This window comes from Lutjanus erythropterus, chromosome 1, assembly GCF_056507025.1.
Source record: "Lutjanus erythropterus isolate fLutEry1 chromosome 1, fLutEry1.hap2, whole genome shotgun sequence".
NCBI lineage: Eukaryota > Metazoa > Chordata > Actinopteri > Lutjaniformes > Lutjanidae > Lutjanus > Lutjanus erythropterus.
In genome coordinates, this window is record NC_139317.1 from 4,909,340 (window position 1) to 4,921,952 (window position 12,613).

Genomic DNA, 12,613 nt, shown 5'->3' on the forward strand with positions numbered 1-12,613 from the left:
GCTAATCCCAGACTGTGTTTAATGAAGCTGGCAGTTAGTCAGTCATGAATGTTTCACAGATGTGTCATATGCTCGTTATGAGCGAGTGATGGAAACCTTTCCAGGAGGGCGGAGACGGAGTCTTAGAAATCCAGTCTCTCCGAGCAGGATGGTGGGGTGTGTACGTGTGTGTGATTTGTGTTTAACTGTAGAAAAGTTTTCTCAAACTTTTCACACCATGTACCACCTCAGGAAATATCAGGCTCTCTAAGTACCACCGTTATGACTGACAACAAAATACAGAAGCATAAGTTTATTCAACTACTCACACAGGAGGAAGGTTTAATCCTAAAAGAAGATTATTTATTTATTTATTTATTGACTGTTGTCAGACGCGGCACACAGCTCTCATAAAATTAGTCCAACAATTAGTGCAGCAGTCCAAAAGCATAAGTTGTTTCCCCCCCTCATTTGTTAGTGGCTTCCAAACATGTGACTGTTGCAAAAATGACCAAAAAAGCCACAAAAGGCTTCGTACAACTTCTCCCCAACACCTGTAAAAAAGACTCTGATGTGTAAAATTTGTGGGAACAATGGTGGTCATGGGCAAATAAACTAACATGAAGGTGTTGCCGATGCTTATTCTTCTTCAGAGTCAGTTCTTGTAAAAACTCAACGACCCTCAACATCTGTTAGCAGTTTTGAGGTGCTTTACCATCGTCATGCTATTTCTACCTTTGCTTCTGAGAGACAAACATCTTCACAAAGATCTAACAAAATGAAATCAGTCGGGTCGGTGCATTTCCTGTTCCTGCTTCGGAATAAATTCCTGCCCATGATTCACAAATGGGAAGCTTTTAATTAACGAGCAGCGGGAAATAATTGTTTTTAATAACAGTAAATTGTAGTAAAATACAGCTCAGATTTTTGGCTGTAGATGAAGAACAAATTTTCTGATCGTTGGGTTGATGATGTCTGCTCTGGTAGTTTGATTCAAAACAGATTCACACATATCCTCTCCAACACATATCCTCAAAAACATGGTTCAGATCTTTAATGTAGAAGTTATAATTTATATACACTTGATTTAATAATATATTAAGGATCACCTGTTTAAGGGCATATGGACATGAATGGAAACCAATGACTGACTTGAAAGTTAGAAAACCATTAAAATATCAAACACAGTCCATCAGTTAATAAGCTGAAATTTGCAAAACTTTTGGTACAGTATGTTAAAAAAAACTAACTGCTAAAATAGTGTTTTAGTTATGAATAATGCAGTATGTAGCAGTATGTAGGAGATAGCATGATTTATTCTCACCTTTGGGAAAAATGATGTCACTTTTGTTTCTTTTGCAGTCTGAGAGCTGTTCATGCGCGACCCTCACAATATGTTCTCGTCCTGGTTTGCTCTCTGAGGAAACCCAAACCCAAACCCAAAATTTATAAGCAGAGACATTCTGAACATATGAACTCACCATGTCTGCTTCTTTATTATCTTAAGAACTGATAAAGTGGAAGCAGCAAGACTAAGAGTTTACAGCCATGCTAGTGGCTATTTCAGGCCGTACGTCAACACAGTGGCGCTTAGAGCTAAATGCTAACATCATCATGCTCACATGCATCTTAGTTTAGAGCAGAGGGTCTCTGTTTTACTTTTTCTGGCGATAAACACTACACCACACCGTGTCCCACCAGTGGGGTCCAGCCCACAGTTTCAGAACCACTGGTTTAGAGTAAAGTTACTGTATTTAGCTCTAAACACAATACACAGTACATCTGCTTGGTATGTGACTGCATGAAGTTTCTGGCCAAGTCAGTGTAGTCATTTTAGCTATTTGGACAAAACTGTTTCATTTCCAAAGTGATCTGTCAGAAAAGAAAACTGTCCTGACAGTTGAGGAGGTTTCAAATGCTACCATGCGCTACTTCATTTATGTAGCACCTTTCATGCACAGAACGCAGCTCAGAGTGCTTCACAATTTCACAGCACATAAAAACACAACAACAAAATTCACCCACAAAATAAAAAAAATCAAGTAGATACACACAGAGGTTTTAGTGGCGACCCTGGGGATAATTAAAAGAGCAGCTGTAGAGGATCTAAGGGTTCCTGAAGGATCATAAAATGAGGGAGTCTGTGATGTAAAACGGGGCGAGGCCATTTAGTGACTTAAAAACTAATAGAGGGACTTAAGAATCAATTCTAAAAGATACACGAAGGCAGCGTAGATTAGGTAAAACAGGAGTTTTGATCAATGAATTAAATTGAGTTTATTAGTGTCTTTGTAAGGGACTAGTACAGAAAGCATTGACAATGTACAACGGACTGCACTCGTGCTTATATACCAAAGCTTATTTCCAACTGTTAAAGTTGCCTTGTAAAATCTTAAAATCAGTCCATATAGTAATCATGAACAGGAACAACCATCTGTGGCAGCACATAAACAGAAAAGTAGGACAAAACGAAAACACAAAAATGTCAAGAACTCAAATATATAGACAATCATTGTCATGATTACAGTTCTGACCAAGTTTTAACCAGGATCTGACTGTTATAGAAAATGTTTTAAAATCCCCAAATCTGCTTAAACCAGCAGGTACAGAATTCCAGACGGTCGTACCTCTGACTGAGACAGCAGTTTGTGCAAAGGAAGTCGTGCAGTTTACTTCTGATGAACCTCTTCTGTTAGTGGCAGTATCATTTAGTCTCGTCATACATGTATTAAAAATTGTTGGGCAAACAATTTCAGCTTACTTTCATGGGAATGGTGGGAATGAAATTAGTTTTGCAGATTATGTGGCCGTAAAACAAAGTATTGGACAAAGAAAAAAGTCAGGGGATCACTGAAGTCATTAGCAGTCATCCTCTGGGAACCATTAATGTCAGCAGAAATCTTTTGTGCAAATCCATCCAGTAGAAGTTGAAATATTTCTCTGGATAAGTGAAAATGTTGACCTGTTTTTGGTGCTTAAAGTAAAATGGCATGTCCCATGTGAAACCAAAACTCAACATTGACTTATTTTTCACTACTAACGTACTTTTACGTATTTTAGCCTGAGACGTGATGTTTTCCTAAACTTAACCAACAAGTATTGCTGCCTAAGCCTAACCAAACTGAAACTTTAATCTTTATCAGCAAGCTTTATTTTGAAAGTCTCACTGGACGTTGCATATTTATCACTAACCTTACTGCAGAATAAGATGACTAGTTAGACTATGATAACTAGTTTAAAAGTTATGCTGAGTGTCTAGTATGGATGAAAATTTTGTGATCATTTCAGCTGTGTGTTGGAATATCTGAACAAAAAGCAACCCAGCTAATGTTGCCCTCAGGCCGGGTGGGTGTCAGGGAGGGGTGAGGTCATAAACCCTGCTGCTGCTGTCTGTTTGTGTAAACAAAGAGGCAGAAAACTTCAGCTTGCGTTCAGCTCGACTGCAGGATTTATTCTTTTCCTTAACATAAGAAATATTCAACAATTTACTATGTCAATGATGACAATAACAAATGATACATAATGTAATAAATGATCATAAGAACTTTGTTGTAGCTCAAAATAAGTTACAGTATCTTCAAGCATAACAGATAAGAAAACACCAGAGTAACTACAGTTTATGAGAATACATTTTAAAACTGAAGCACAGTAAAATAAACAATAAATGTCCAAAAGTGTCCCTGTTCTTCAGTCAGAGGTAGAACAGTCTGACTCACTGGATGCTCACTGCTGGTGTAAGTCCTGCCATTGGTCGCTTGCTTCACGTGGCTCTGCAGTGTCTGTGTCCCCAGAAAACAACAAAAAACCTCAGAGCTGCGACATAAACGCTGAAAACAGCAAATTAGAGCTTGGGATGCTAACGGTACAAACATGACAGCTGTTACAGAGCTAATACCAGAGCTCGCCTTCTGACATGCAAACGTTCCACCACAACACGTTCCCTCTCGACAATATTTTGCAGCAGCACCATCGCTGCATCCTGGGCTTAGCGCCACCCAAGACGTTTGTGATTGGTTTAAAGAAATGCAAACAATAGCAGACGGAGTACATATGCGTGGAACCAGATCTTTCTTCAGTGCTGTGGACAGAGGCCTGGCTATGCAAGACTACCAGTAGAACAACAGAAAAACCCAATATGTTCTTATGTGGTTACTGTAACAATGAATTTCAACTATCATATTACTCCTCCTGTGTTGCTGGTGTAGAGTAATTTCTATTGAGGTCAATTCAAACCATGTAAACTCCAGGAACTGCTTTAGTTTTGTGGCTCTTCTTGAACTTTACACACACCTGACAGTGTTTTTTCCACCTTATGTTTCTACAAAGATTCCTTCCTTGCAGTGAGTCCATATTTTCCACACTCTTCCTGTAACAGATTTTTATTTTGGTACATCAATCAGTTGTTACACAGAAACAAAGACACATTTCTGAGGCAGTGTTTTCTGTACCACCTCCAACAAGCTCCGCCAGCTTCGACTTTTCTCGGATTAGCTCCTTCTTGACGTCACTCACTTTGAATCCATTCCCTCATCTGTCTGGATCGGCAGCGACTGCTTTCCTGCTCGTGACGCCGTCTTTACAGGACAGCTGGCAACGTTTACTGTGGTGAGAGAGACTGATGGGGTGTTTTGACCCAGAGGAGAGAACAGAGCCGCAGCCTTCAGGCCAAAACTCAGATGGAAGTTCTTGGATTGTTTATACAGTAAAATTATTAAACAGTAATGATGCCCGTCAACCAAACTGTCACAGTGAACAAACAGCTGGACATTCACTGAATGACCCCTGACAGAAGGCGACGGCAGCTTGACGGCAAACAAAGTTGATGGAGGGAGCAGAGGCAGGTTCACTCCAGGTGACATGAACTGAAGAGACACATCTGTTCGAGTTGAAAATGTTTCCAGCAAGAAATTTTCATGATGCGTTAAAATCTAAATCCAATCGGACTGTTTGCTGAAGATCTACACAAACTTATCCGACATGTTTATAATTATAACTCAGCCGGAGATTGAGACGTCAATCTGAATTTAAACACAGTATTGATGATAAATAAATAAATACATTTACTAGTATAAAGATTTGGTGATTGTATAAAAACATAACACAATACATTTTTTACGTCTTTATATTATTTCTCAACAATTATAATTTCTCCTATAAAGCATCATATCATTAGAACTGTGTTTTACTGTGGTGTCATTAATAGGAAGTAACTAATTTCAAATACTCAAATTACTGTAATTAAGTAGTTTTCTAATTTAATTAAATTAAATTTAAGTCTGTACTTGTACTTAAGTATGTATTACACAATGTAATTTACTTAGTTACTTTTAAAATCAGAGTACTGACTACAATTTGGATTCATGTCCAAAACTTTCATCTGCACTTTTGTAGCCAATCAGCTGTGATTGATCAGACTGTGAAGAATTTCACCACTTAAAAATTTATTAATTGACATTTAATCAATAGTCAATCAATGTCATTTAACATTGGTTTTTCTGACACATTTGTTGATGAAGGAAACTTAAATTTAAATTGACAAAAAAAGAAGCATTTTGTATGATAGCAACTATTAATTATTAATGACTGATCGATTATTAGTGTTTTCGACTATTGGTTCAGGAAAACGCACAAAATTTGCTTCCCTAGTTTGGAGAGGTGACAGTGACATCAACAGTTAAAAGTAACTATTAATACTCTGAGTAGTTTTTGCAGCAAATACTTTGCACTTTTACTCAAGTATTATTTTAACACCTGTACTTTCACTTGTAATTGAGTAAAATTTCAGTAATGTAAGAGTACTTAACTTGAGTACAGATTCTCAGTACTCTGTCCACTGGTCATTAATTATCAGCAGCAGCAGCCACTTACTCACTGGAGGAGTTATTGATTATAATATTGACACATATAAATAAATGTAAATAATTTATTAAATGTGTCTATACTAGTTAATGCTAAATAAGTAAAGTGTTGTGGTGGTGAGGGATTAATTTGAATATATTATTTTGAATAAAAATAAGATAAGAGGAGAGATTACCAGTGTAAACTGCTTTCTGCCACTGTGTCCTTTTAGATACGACCAACAGGGGGCACCGATGTTACAAATTTGATAAGTAACACAACTGAATGTGATGTGAGTGACTGTCAGTCAGATGACATTATTTTCTGTGAAAATGTCACCTGTCATTTTGAGCCAAACTTCTTCTGTGTCTTTTAATTCCTGTCTCTCGTGTTGAAAATGGTGAAAAACATTTGATTGATGAGTTATCCATATGATACCTCATCAATCAACTAAAAAAAACTTAAATCAGGTGACATCTGAAGGGAGATCACCAGGAAGTTGGCTTATCAAGTAAATTGTTGTAAATTGTATGTCATTTCCAAAAAAACAAACATCTAAATATCACAATATAAAACGTGTTTTTATTTGAGAAGTTAATCTCCAGTCTGAGCTCAGCTGCACAGCTGGTTTGATTACATGATAAAACAGAAGTGCATATTTATTTTTATTTACTGATGTAATGGATTAAGTGTGAACAGAGAGCCTCCACTGTTGTGTGATGTGACATGAAAGTCGAAGGAATACAATAAATAGATATACATTTGTTTGGCCTCAACAATAACCACAATGTTTTGGTGAAAAAGACAAATGTAAACATAACTTTATTTGTTAACTGGGAAACTTCAGCGTCCCTCTGAGGAGCTCTGAAGACTGAACTGTAGATTTTTTATAGTAAGGACAGCTATACCTCCACTAACAGGAGGAGAAACTGCTCTTAATGAAACCACAGATCAGTGTTTCCCAAACTTTTTTCCTGAGGACTCACTTTCAAAGAATGCCAAGCCATTACAACCCAATCCACAATATAGACCTTATTAATAAAACTTGGTAAGACTTGCAGAAATTAATGTTTCTTCCATTTCTGCATCACGTTATATTATCTTGACTACAGCTCCAACGATTAATCGCTTATTAAATTAAGCACCATCTATTTTCAGGATCAATTGATCAGTTTGCATAATTTTGAAAGAAAAAAAAGTCAAAATTTGCATTTCAGCTTTTTACATGTGAATATTTTCTGGTTTCTTAAATCCTCTCTGACAGTAAACTGGATATCCGAGTTGTGGACGAAACACGACATTTGAGGACGTCACCTTGGACTTTGGGAAACACTGATCAATATTTTGCACCATTTCTGTAATAAGCAGAATAATGCACAGTGAGCAGGTCGTTATTGTGAAATAAACCCCTTCAGGATGATTCAAGACCTCCACTTTGCAGCAGGGTCCCGCATCATCCTGTCGGGATTTATTTAACAGTAACAACCTGCTCACTGTACATTATCACTTACATATAAATGTCACGTATTAATGCAACCAAATTTGAAATGCTGCTCTTTACCATTTTGATTTAATTAATCTTAGTAAAATACATGACATTAATAAACAGAAAAATGCTTTTTAGACAGTAGATAGTAGATAATTTTATCAGAATCATGTAGTCTGCTCTGGGTTTAATACTGGATCATGTTCATTAATGTCTAATCCATTAACAGGGTTTTACTGTGGATGTTGTGTTTTCATGCTTTTATTCTCTGAACTAAACTCCTCTTTTGGGAAATTCTCGGAGAAAGTGTTGAAGTTGGCGGTCCGTCACCGTCAGCCTCATGCCGAGCCGTTACAACAGTCAGACTTTGTTAAGTGCTGTGGGAGTTGTTGCCGTGGCAACCGTTTTGTGGAGCGTTTGTGAGTGTTTCAAGCTCCCGTGGGATTTGGAGGGGTGGGCGAGCAAGAAACTCTGTGTGTGTGTGTGTGTGTGTGTGTGTGTGTGTGTGTGTGTGTGTGTGTGTGTGTGTGTGTGCGTAAATCTGCGTTGGCTGGAAATGCCTGGGTGACCTAATGCACATCTGTGAGTGTTGGACTGATAGATGGAGAGTTTTTAAAGAGAAAAGTTCCACTTCTCTTTGTGTTGAGAGGCAGAGAGCCGAGTCTCTTATCTGAGTGTCTAAACACAAACAAACAAACAAACAGACAGGCAAGCAGGCAGGCAGGCAGACAGACAGGCAGGCAGGCAAGCAGGCAGGCAGGCAGGGAGGCAGGCAGGCAAGCAGGCAGGCAGGCAGGCAGGCAGACAGGCAGGCAGGCAGGCAGACAGGCAGGCAGGCAGACAGGCAGGCAGACAGACAGATAGCCTGGGTGGTACTGAGCCCTCATGCTCTGATATTAATTAGACTCAGTACTGAGGGCTGGTCGGAGCAGATCGGCTGGTCGCCTCCAGCAGCTGCTCCTGTTCTGAGCTGCCATATCTTATTCATAACCTGCTCAACAGTAACCAGATCCAACACACTGCCTCACTCTCAGGCTGCTGCTCATATCTGAGCAAAGAGAACAACTTCTCCTCTGATCTAAACTTCTCAATCAAGTCAGTTACCTGCTGTGTTTATTATCTTTTTATGCACATTCATCTTTCCATGATGACGTTTTTTATTATGTTTACAGACTTCAAGATTCATTTCTGGATCCATGAAAGTAAAGAAAAGAGTCAAACTTGGACTTTACGGTTCCTTTATATTTTTGTCCCTTTGAGATCAACACTTGGTAGTTTTACCAATACAACTGTAAAAACACTCCATTACAAGTGAAATCATCAGCAAAATGTGATGAAAATATCAAGTAAAAATACTACATTTGCAGAAAAAAACACCCCTTGTTTAGCATATTATCATCAACACATCGCCATTTGTCAAATCCCAGCAGAATATATTTTATCTGAAAGAGAGCACACATTACACCAATTTTTAAAGTCTCTGCACTGGCTTCCTGTGTGCTTCAGAATTGATTTTAAGATCTTTTTCACTGGTTTATTAATGGTCCTACTTATTTATCAGATTTGCTTTTACCTCATGAACCCTCTAAAACCCTCAGGTCTTCCGGTAGTGGCCTTTTAATTACCCCCAAAATTAGAAGAAAAACCCACGGCGAGGCTTCATTTCATTACAACTGTCCACATCTGGACTGAGGGCAGCAGGGATGAGGGTTGATATTTTTATCTTTTGCTTCTAAATGATCAGGCATATCCTTTCATTTTATCAGCTGATAATTATTAACTTATTTATTTACTTATTTATGAATCGATTTTAAATGATTTTCTATTTTGAGTTTTTATCCAGCCTCTGGTGTTTCCTCACTTATGACAGTGTTTCCTCAGTCCCTGTTTTTAATGAGCGCTGTTCTTGTCTTAGTCTTTACTATTACAAAGTCTTTGCTTTATTCGTGCATGAACCGCTGACGTCACGTGGTTAATGTTGTTAAACAGTCACAGTTTGGTTAAGTTTAGGCACCAAAACTACTGAGTTAGATTTGGTAAAGATCAGGGTTTTGGTTAAAATAAGTATGTTAGTAATGTATAAGAACATTGCCACTTGTTCTTGTTGTTGTGTACTTATATTATCCCAAATGTTTCCATCAATGTTCAAATGTATAGATATCCATTCAAGGTAACAAAGTAATTCCTGCTTGGTGTTGCTATCATGTTGATGTGTTCAGGCCAGGACTCTTAACAAACATGAAGTCTGGTGCAGATTGGACCATTTACACCAAAGCAATTTTGAAGTTGTTGTGATGAATCGTGTAGGAGGAGTTTGTTAAAATACAACACGTGGAAAATTCCAAAATTGACCCCAAAATTCAAAACGGCCGACTTCCTGTGGGGTTTAGGTGAAGGGTCTTAGAGACTTTTTTGTGCGTCTAGGCATGATACGTGTGTACCGATGTTCGTGCATGTCGGTTTCACTACGACTGACGCATGAGCCAAATTTGCTGACTTTCTGAGTATGTTTAAGCCAAAAGGCGATTTACTTTTGCCAGAATAATTCCTCCAGTTTCATTAGGGTCCTCGCACCGAGGTCGGTGCTCAGGCCAAAATAATTGAGTGTCAGTCTATCACCTGAAACATTTATTGATAATTTATTATTTATATATTTATTTAGAACAGAGAGAAAACCTGAAATCACAGACACACGAAGACTCCCCAATCTTGTCTGTCATGTGCAAATTCATTTAAACTACTGACCTCAAGTTTTCAAATGTTGTATCCACACTGATTTATCATCCTGTCGACTGAATTAGACACTTCCAGGTGTTTTCTCTGCTACTTGGAACTGAACAGAAAAAAAAACTTCAATTACCAAAAGTCAACTTGACCTTTAACATTCAACACACACACGTGTTGAAGGGGTTTGCTGAAAGGTCAGACACCCTCCAGCGCATGTGAAGGATAGTGCAAAATATAAATCACTTAACAGTCAAGACTCTGCATGTTTTAGACACTTCTAAAAATTTATGGACATTAAAAAACCTCAGGGAATCTCCAGAAATGGAGACAAATGGGGGACAAAGCTGCATGTCACAGTCATTGTTGCATTTTCAAAGGACACAAGGATTGATTATTTCTCTCATAATAGTCTGAGATATTGATGGTCATCAGATAATGATGGTTTATAAACACAGAATTCCTCTCAGTGTGACACTCCCCTCACAATACGCACAATATACACGCATATAATGTTATCACAGATCCACTGTTATGATATCATCTTACTCTCCCCCCTGGGAGAGTCACATGACCCCTGTTAGGGTGAGAGAGGGGGGGTCAGAACGCTTCAATGAAAACCACATGGAGGGTGGAGAGAGCTGCGACTACACAGGGAGAGAAAGTGAGAGAGAGGGGGGGGAGGCCAACATGAACCACAGAGCAGACGTAGAGGAGAGCAGCTGTAGGAAACATCTGAGCCTCCAGAACCAGAACCAACATCAGGTCCAGGACCAGAACCAGGATCAGGAGCACAGACCAGGAGTACAGACCAGTCCACCATGTCAGAGTCCATCAGGAGAAAAAGCTCCAGCAGACAGCTCCTGCAGAACCTCATCAGGTGAGATGAGAATGTTTCTAACACATGACGATCGCAGGTTATTTTTCTGATGAACTCTGACGAGAACAAGTTGGATTTTTTTTACTCGACTCTGCAGGATGAAGTTTGATAAAAAGATTTATTGTGTGAAATTTGATAACTTGCCCTGAATGTGATTTACAGCTTTCATTCACACATCATAAAACAATACATTTATTAATTAGCCGGTGCTGGAAACTACAGCACAGTTCTATGGTATTTATATGTATTTTACTTTTTATGCCTCTAGATTTTGTCTGACAGTTACAGTTATTATTATTATAGTTATTAAATACAGCACACCCAGCGTTATATGAAATATCTAAATTAACTTTTCCATGACCAGAATAATGGTAAAATATATTTTATATATAAATAAAGTTATAAAATCATTTATAATAATATAATACTGACAGGAGCTTTAAATACTGAAACTTTTTTTCTGATAAAAATGTACTTTTTCTTATTTTCTTCGTTATTGTGCTGCATTGACATTTCCTAACTGCCTATCTGTCACTTTGAATGCAGGACTTTTATTTGTAATTAAGTGCGTCACTGATGCTTTCAGTGCTATTGACACTTTTATTGAAGCATACGATTGAATATTTTTGCACACACATAAGACTGAATAAAATCCAGATAATGAAAAAAATAAGAGATGTGTCAAGGAGGTCAAGGAGCTGCAGGCTTATACAGTCGACCTCCTCCCTTGCGATTATATAATATATTAATACTAATATTCCACAACTGGAATAGACCACAGAGAAAAAACTGTTTATGTTCACAAAAGCACAATTTAGGAAAAACTCAGTCAATTTCTTTCCACTTCTTGAAGAGAACATGTAAACATGTTCCGTCTTTTGGAAAAAAAAAACAAAGACAAAAACAAACAAAAAAAGAACACGATGACATGAAGCGGTAAACCCCAGTTTCCAGGCTCACATTCACTCTAAATATTGTAAAAGGGTGATTATTTGGGCATCAGCTCTTGTCAGGAAAGGTGTCATTTTTCAGAACTGCAGGAGAAAACAACATTATTTGCTTTGAACCATATTTCAAATTCAGCTGGAACTTTCTTGGAAAGTTTGAAATTTGTCTTGCAGCCAAACTCAAACAGAAAACATACTGAAATGCACATAAAACAATGAATGTAATTTAGTGGAAGATTTTAATAAAATCTGAAACGCATCCAGTCGTCATCATCCAAACTAATTCTCAGTAGTTAAAACTGGATCATCACTGATATTATCTGGAAGTTGTGGATCATCCATTTATTCATCTTGTGAACTTCACAGTTTGATAGAATTAGACACTCAATATCTATAGATCTATTTATTTATTTATGGTTTATTTGATAGAGACAGATACATAGACAAACTAAAAACAGCTTTCCTATGTAAGTAGTGTTTAGTGGCTTTTAAGAAAGTAAAAGACTGAAACAGTGAGGTAAACTGAATACTACTAGATATCATGAAGATAAATAAAAAGTGAGTACAACAAAATGGAATAAAGCAGACAGTTTGCATCTGCATAGATGGAGACAGATCACAGAATGACAGTTTCTGTGCTGTCAACCATATTTATTGCTTTGTGCAACCTTTTAAATCACTGAAACAATAAAATACAAATTAGGAGAAACACAGTACAGTGTGATTGTCTGAGGCTGAGACAGGTGTCATTCAAGATAA

The 12,613-nt window shown here is 37.7% G+C and overlaps 1 protein-coding gene across 1 annotated transcript in view; it reads left to right on the plus strand.

The window, feature by feature from the left end:
- The first annotated feature begins 10,679 nt into the window (after positions 1-10,679).
- Positions 10,680-12,613, plus strand: part of LOC146332544 (uncharacterized) — a 35,260-nt gene continuing 33,326 nt past the window's right edge. The window contains exon 1 of the mRNA XM_084728193.1: positions 10,680-10,907. Coding sequence (XP_084584319.1) covers positions 10,849-10,907 — 59 coding nt within the window. The 5' untranslated portion in view covers positions 10,680-10,848. The remainder of the gene's footprint in view (positions 10,908-12,613) is intronic.